General features: G+C 41.9%; 1 protein-coding gene across 1 annotated transcript in view; it reads left to right on the top strand.

Moving 5' to 3' along the window:
• Positions 1 to 1,631: 1,631 nt before the first annotated feature.
• The window catches only part of CCDC30 (coiled-coil domain containing 30), a 168,196-nt gene continuing 162,197 nt past the window's right edge, over positions 1,632 to 7,630 (top strand). The window contains exons 1-2 of the mRNA XM_055082633.1: positions 1,632 to 1,741; positions 5,619 to 5,677. Of these exons, the coding sequence (XP_054938608.1) occupies positions 1,724 to 1,741; positions 5,619 to 5,677 (77 nt within the window). The 5' untranslated portion in view covers positions 1,632 to 1,723. The remainder of the gene's footprint in view (positions 1,742 to 5,618; positions 5,678 to 7,630) is intronic.

Genomic DNA, 7,630 nt, shown 5'->3' with positions numbered 1-7,630 from the left:
GCACTTCTAGAAAGTAAGGGATAAGATCCGTCCAGATAATGCATGTAGAACCGGCAAAACTTTGGAAAGGATCCTATGAGAAACTAGAATAAGACTAAGAAATGTCAAGTATGTGTTTGGGATACCAGCAAAGCAAGGGCCCCAAAACATGAGTAAAATCGAGCTTTGATGAACTAACTAGAATCTTGCGGTAAGAGCATTTAAATGAAGATGATAAAAACCGAGGCTATGTTAAATTTTGTGTCTTTCAGATATTTTTATTTTGCATTACATAGGTGGAGGATACTGTTCGCATAAACCGAATTTTCAGTGCTTAGGGCTTCTGAAGGACTTCAGCTTTAGGGATAGTTCTAGTCAAGTCCGGTTTCTTCATTTTTACAATAATAAGCCGATTCCAAAAGTGTTGTGATTTGTCTTAGGTGCCCCACCCAGGTAATGAGTGACAGATTCTGACCTAAAATTCAGAACTCCTGACCTAGCAACCTCCCCCTTTAAGATGAAGTTACTTCTAGAAAAATAAATCCAAGTTTAATAGGCTGGGGCTCTCGATAAGGTCTGGCTGGAAGCTACCTGAGAACTATAAACACCCTGTGGCAAAACTTATACTTAAAGTTGCAAATACACGCCATTACGTTACCATGGTTACTACAGAGCCAATGGGATGAACCGTACCTTCGTTCCCGGAGCTAAGCCAGAGGCCAATGTTCTGCGCCGTAGCAATGGTCTCTGGCAGGAAGCACAGCCCCTGAGCCAATGGTGCGTGTCGTTTCTATGGTTCCCGCCGGAAGGACGCGGCATCTCCGCAGAGAGCGCGGTTGCTATGACGCCCGTGACCGGACCGGCACCTGCAGCTCTCCTCTGAGCAGCGGGGGAGCGTAGCGGCCCCCGGACACTCACCGCTCTCTCCAAAGGACAGTTTCCGGCCTGGTTCCTGAGGTTGCTGCCGTAGCCCCAAGGAGGAAAGCAGCTATTCTCCGCTCTTTTTTTTTTTTTTTTTTTTTTTTTTAGCGTTCCAGGTCTTTCCTGCTTTTCTGCCCAGCAGGGCCCTAAACGACAGAAGAGACTCACCTGGCTTGGCCTTTCTCTGCCTGAGGATGGACTCGCCGGTTTCCGGGGACCCACCCGCCGCAGGCCTTTAGAATTAGGCTGCTGCTTTTATTTAAAGAGGGATTAGAACCCTCAGTCTGTTAGGTAGACGTTCCTTTTCTCACTTTCCAGGCGAAGACTCACCCCTGCACAGAGACTGCATCTGAAGGTCCAGGCCATGACAAAGTCCACCGAGCCACGGATTCCCCTGGTTGTCGGCCTGTAAACAAAGAACTGCCGTTTTCTCCGTTTTGCCCTATGTTCGCCATGCAGAACTTTAATTCCTGATGAAGCTCCGGAGGCCTTTTGTATCCTCAACATCAGGCGTTATCAAGTCAGTTACCTTCTGCCTTTCAAGCTACAACCTCATCCACTTCTCTCATTATCCTGAGCACCAATTTTCTCATCCTACTCATTCCACAGCCATTCTCACCCTTTCTTGTCCACACTGCACACTCCTGAATGTCCATTCTTCTCCACCACCTCTGTCATCTCTATACGACCTCCTTCTTTCCTGCTACAATGCTTTGGGTATATAAGTATTTCACATTCTCCAGTCCTGGAATCGTTTGGAAGATTTTCTTTGTTTCTCTGTGCTACGGCAAGCTTTCTGTCTCGGGTAAACTTAGAGACGAGAATGGAGAAGCACACTTTGGTAAATACAAACAGTAAATTTCTACAAGTGTGTTTTGAAAGTGGAGGGGAAAAAAATCAAAATGCATTTTTTGGGCTTATCTCAGTCGTATATAAAGAAGGAAGATTGTTCCTTGCTTAAGTGAATACTGTGTTAGGCATACATTTTAGTGATGCATTCATGTATGTGAAAAGATCATTCAGAATGATCATGTAACAAGATTTCAACTTTAAGTCCATATGAATCCAAAACCGTGATACGATAGAATTTTCGGGAAAGGAGATGCTTGAAACAGTTCTTATGCCTCCTCTTCATGTCAGTTTGTTAATCAGAAACATCCCTTGTGATATGAGTCAAGAAACAACAACAACAACAACAACAAAAAACAGGAGGAATGATTGAATATAAATATTTTTGGCAAGGGGGCAGGCTTAATAGTCCTAAAAAGACTGGAACAGAGAGGACTTAAAAATAGAATATGATTTATTTAGATCCAGTGCAATTGTATTTTAGCATGGAAAACTTTATTTAATTTGTCTTAAAGTATGTGTTTCTCATTGAGTCTTACTATTCTTAAATGTAAAGTTATTTTGAAGATATGCAAAGTGTACCTTTTTAACAGGTATTTGTGGGGATAGAATGATTTAGATATTTTTATTTCTCAGGCCAATTACAGCAGTTATTTGTGATGTTCATGCTTAAAGCCAAGTCAGGTTTCCAAATACTGAGAAATTCAGCTTTCTTTTTTATAGTAGATTGGAAAAGAAAAACAAATTCTGCAGCTTTTTCAATTTTTCACATTAAATGGGAACTGAATAAATTCTAACTCTTGAAAAAAGGGGCTGTTAGATGCTATATGGTAAGGAGTTTTCCTTTCCCCTTCCAATATGTATTTATTGAACAAACATCATTATGGCAATATTAACATAAAATTAAAAAAAATTTTCCTCTCACCCCTAGCCCAGTGGTTCTAAACCTGTGACGGGGGTGGGGGTATTTTGCTCCGTAAGGAACATGTGGCAATGGATGGAGACATTTGTAGTTGTCACTACTGGGGATGTATAACTGGCACCTAGTTAGTAGAAGCCAGGGATGCTGCTCTACATTCTAATGGGCACAGAACAACCCCCCACAAGAAAGAATTAGCCAGCCCCAAATGTCAGTAGTGCTGAGTTCAACATATCAACAGTTCATTTTTCTGTTGTGTCAGTCCTTGCTTATGTGCATACGTTTTTTACATAGTTATAATTATAGTGTACATTTTGCCTTTCTTTTTCACTTAATTTTATATTTTAAGTTTAAACATTGATGCATTGTTCTGAACTTCTAAAAAAAAGTATTTTTCTCATTTTATTCAGGGATTGAAAAGGAATAGAAGGTATAATATATACTGTATTTAAGACATCTGTAAGTTTTAAATTATATTTGAGTAGGAGGAAGAAAGAGGGCTAGGATGAACAACCCAAGTGGATATCTCAGTTTTCATGGCCATACTCTTTACTGTGTTCCCTTATGTCACTCGAAGACCATGGGAACCAAAGTTCATCCTTTTCTCAGAGCCAGGAGATGTGCTGTAGCATGAGGTATGATCCTGGCACTGTAGTTGGAGGGCATCTACTAGGAGAAATAAGAACAAGTCGAAATGACTGCACCCATTCTTTTTGCCCTCCTCCCATTTAAAATTCTTTGTCTCTGTCTCGGTTTGCTTTGACAGCTTTACTGCCTCATTCTTTACATCTAGACATTTTTGGAAGCCCCAAAACGCTACAGGATGTGCTTCTTTCCCGACAGTGGCTTTTTAAGATACTTAATTTATTCAGTATCTCCTTTTTTTTTTTTTTTTTTTTTTTTTTTGCGGTACGCGGGCCTCTCACTGTTGTGGCCTCTCCCGTTGCGGAGCACAGGCTCCGGACGCGCAGGCTCAGTGGCCATGGCTCACGGGCATAGCCGCTCCGCGGCATGTGGGATCTTCCTGGTCCGGGGCACGAACCCGTGTCCCCTGCATCGGCAGGCGGACTCTCAACCACTGCGCCACCAGAGAAGCCCCAGTATCTCCTTTTAAAGAACAGTATTCTTATATACTTTGTTATGTGGGCAATTTTAGGCACAGTTTAGATGTCAAAGCATTTAGAATTCAAAGAATGAATTTGTATTACCTCAAGATCTGCATTTTTAGAATTTTTGAATTGCTCAACTATCGCGTCTCAATAAATCCACTGGAAAAATGTAAGTTCTGGCATGTCAGAGCAGAACAGGCAGAAGGACCCAGGATTCCAGGCAGAGGGACCCAAACATTCAAAGTCATGGAATAAGCAGTATGATGGGGATCAGTCCGTACACTGGCATGAAGGGCTGTCAAGGTGTGGCAGGAGATAAGACGAGAGAGACAGGCGAGAACCAGCTTGTGGAGACTCTCTGGTGCCAAGCTAAGGGTTCAAACTCTTCCTGAAAGCAATGCGAATGTTAAGCAGCAAGTGACTTGCATTCACAAGGGTCAGTCTGAGAGCTTTGTGGAGTACAGACTGGATGGGGGCCAGCCCGGGAGCAGGGAAATCAGTTAAGGATGCTGTTACACTAAGTTGGTCAAATGATGAGGAGAGGCTAAACTAAGAGGATGAACTGGAAAATCATAAGAGATGTAGAATCTACAAATTCAGTACTGGTTGTCCATGAGAGGGGGATGAATAAGGAGGGGCTAAGGATAACCCCTAGGTTTCTGGCTTGGGAAGCTATATACTGATGGTGATTTTATTAACTGTGGAATACAGAAGGAGGAGCAGGTATAAGAGAAAGATGAGTGGATTGTTCAAACTGAGTTGTTCACTAGAGAGTTGGATATGCATTGGTCTTAAATAGTAGACTCATTTTGTACTGCCTTCCTAGCCTACATACTCTTCCCTGGAACTTGTACCTCTCCACCAATGCTTGCTTAAAGAGTAGGCTTTGGTGGCCGTATTTGTACCCCTACTTCCAACCTATCCCAGCCACAACTGACTGAATGAGGAATACTGTACAACTAACTTCGGAGAGAGGGACATAATCCGTTGGGTGAGCAACAAATAATTAATTGTCTCTCTTTCATAAATTTGAACTAAGTGGTAGATAACAGGAATGACTTAATCTGAAAAATTACATAGGCTTAGGACTTCGATGGCTGTTTTTAGCTGATGAGTAAGCAAGCAGAGAAAGTCCATCCATGTAGAGAAACAAGTAAATGGGAGCAGATTCACAAGGAAACCCATAGACAAAGACCTCATGGGTCAGGATAGACTAGTAATGGCTGTCCAGTCCCATATCCATTTCCCATGTAGCTAGGTTTAGTTTGCGGCATATGCTCTTGTATCATATTCTTCCAGTAACCCTCCTGAGTAGTTGGGATTGGTCAGCTGTAAAGGTGAGAAAACTTAAAATAGTAATGGCTTGAAAAAGAAATGTATTTCTCTCACATAAAAGTCAAGAATAAAGCAGACCAGAAGTGATAGGGCCGCATTTTGAAATTGCCAGAGACTCAGATTTCTTCTCTCGCGATACTATATTATCCATGGCCTGTGGCTTCCGCCTCATGGTGTCTGGGATGGCTGCTCAAGGTTCAAGCTATCTTGTCTGCATTCTAGCCAGTAGAAAGGAAGAGGAAGAGGAAGAGGGCATCCTGTTCCTTTAAGGACATTTCTAGGCTAGGTGGCACACAATTCCATTTACATCCCATTGGTCAGAACTTAGTCACACAGCTGTATCAAGCTGAAAGCAGGCATCCCTGTGATCAGTCAAAAAAATTAAATGTCTTATTTCTTCAGAAAAAGGGAAGAATACATATTGAAGGACAGCTGGCAGTTTCTGCCACCTGCACTTGTATTTGTTCTAACTTCAGTGTATTTCTGTTTCTTTCCACTTTTTCTAGATAGACCTGGAGCTTAGCAGAGATGGATTATTATTTAATCCTCCTAACGACCCAATGAGGTAGGCCTTACTATTATATCCATTCTATTTGGGGGAAAGCAAAGTTTTAAAAAGTTAGATGACTTGTGTTAGTCACAGAGCTATAAAGTGATGGAGCCAGGGATTGAACGAAGGTATGTCAGATTTCTTTGCCCGAGCTATTCATCCCCATGATAGTGAGAAGGGCAGAGAGCCAAAGACAGGGTCCTTAAGAATGGTGGCGTTTGACAGGTCTGTGGAAGAGGAGCCCAGGAAGAGCACAGGGGAGGAAAGGCCAGGGAGGTAAGAGTGAAAACAGGAGAAAGTGACGTGACATCATAGAACAGAGAAAGGAGTGGGCAGATACTGCGCAGCGGTCGTAAATAAAAAGAGCAGAAACACGTCTAGTTGGATTTGGCATTTTTTAAAATTAATTATTTAATTTTTGGCCACATGGCTTGTGGTTCCCCGACCAGGGATTTAACCTGGGCCCTCGGCAGTGAGAGCGTAGAGTCCTAACCACTGGACCACCAGGGAATTCCCTGGATTTGGCATTTTGAGCATCATTGTAAGAGCAGAAGCTAAATGCAGTGATTTGAGGAGTGTGGAAGACATGAGAAAGAGGACACTAACTTGAGGGGGATATGGTGGGATCGAAGAAGAGTTATTTTTGTATCTTTATTTTCAAGATCAGAGACCTCTTGACCTAAGGGCACAACGTCAATAGAGAGGGAGATAATGAGCAAACAGAAAAGAAGAAGCTTCCATGAGGAAGCAATAGAAGATGGGATCTAGAACACAGGTAAAGGAATTAGCTTTGGTTAGGAGGATGGAAAGCTCCTCCTGGAGGGAAAGATGAAGTTTAATGTATTGGTGGTAGCCGAAGAAGCTGCCAGAGTTTTATGATGGCCTTAGTTTTACTAGTGCTATGGGAGACAAGGTCGTCGACCAGCAGAGGGGAGAGGTGAGATTTGGAGTTTGATGGGAGAGGTGGAAATCCTGAATATTTACCGAGTGAAATGGTAACAGAAGCTGGCAAAGCGCATAGAATGACCTATGCAAGTAAAGGAGCTTGGCTCAGGTTGCAGACCATGGATTTGTAGTGGCTCCAGTCTGCATACTTGTTGCATTTTTCTCTACCAGCAACTCAGCAAACTAAAATAGGCAGAGAAAAGTCAAATGGTCAAACTTTCCCCTGGGTTTGGATTTGCAGGGAAGGTGGGACAAGGAGCTAGATAACTGGGGACATTGGTGAGAGATTGATTGAAATGAACAACAGTTGGGTCCAGGCTTGAGGGGGAAATAAGTGAAACCAAAGAGTTTCTGGTAGTTTGAGAGAGGATGTAATGGTCCAGGGACTGAAGCATTCAACTGTTATTATAGAATAAGTATAGTTTAAGAAAGCAACATCTTCATACCCATTACTATGGTTATTATTTATATTTTTATGGCAGTTCCTCAAAAAGTTAAACATAGATTTATATATCCAACAATTCCAAAACAACGAGCAGGGACTCAAACAGATACTTTTTACACCAGTGTTCATAGCAGCGTTATTCACAATAGTCAAAAGGTGGAAACAACCCAAATGTCCATCAGGTGAATGGATAAACAAAATACATACAATGCCATGTTATTCCACCTTAAAAAGGAAGGAAATTCTGATCCATGCTATAAAGTGGATGAAACCTAAAAACATTATGCTAAGGGAAATAAGCCAGAAATAAAAGGACAAATGTGTGATTCCACCTCTATGAGGTACCTAGAATAGGCAGATTTATAGCTACAGAATACAGTGGGAAATGGGGAGTCATTGTTTAATGGGTACAGAGTTTATGTTTGGGATACTGAAAAGTTCTGAAAATGGATAGTGGTGATGATTGCACAACAGTGTGAATGTGCTTAATGCCACTGAATTCTACACTTAAGTATGGTTAAAATGGTAAATTTTAAGTTTCATGAATTTACCACACACAATAAAAAGAGCAGAAGGTG

The sequence above is a fragment of the Physeter macrocephalus genome, chromosome 3, assembly GCF_002837175.3.
Source record: "Physeter macrocephalus isolate SW-GA chromosome 3, ASM283717v5, whole genome shotgun sequence".
Taxonomy (NCBI): Eukaryota; Metazoa; Chordata; class Mammalia; order Artiodactyla; family Physeteridae; genus Physeter; species Physeter macrocephalus.
The sequence above is the reverse complement of the archived record's forward strand: the minus strand, read 5'-3'. Positions and strand labels throughout refer to the sequence as shown.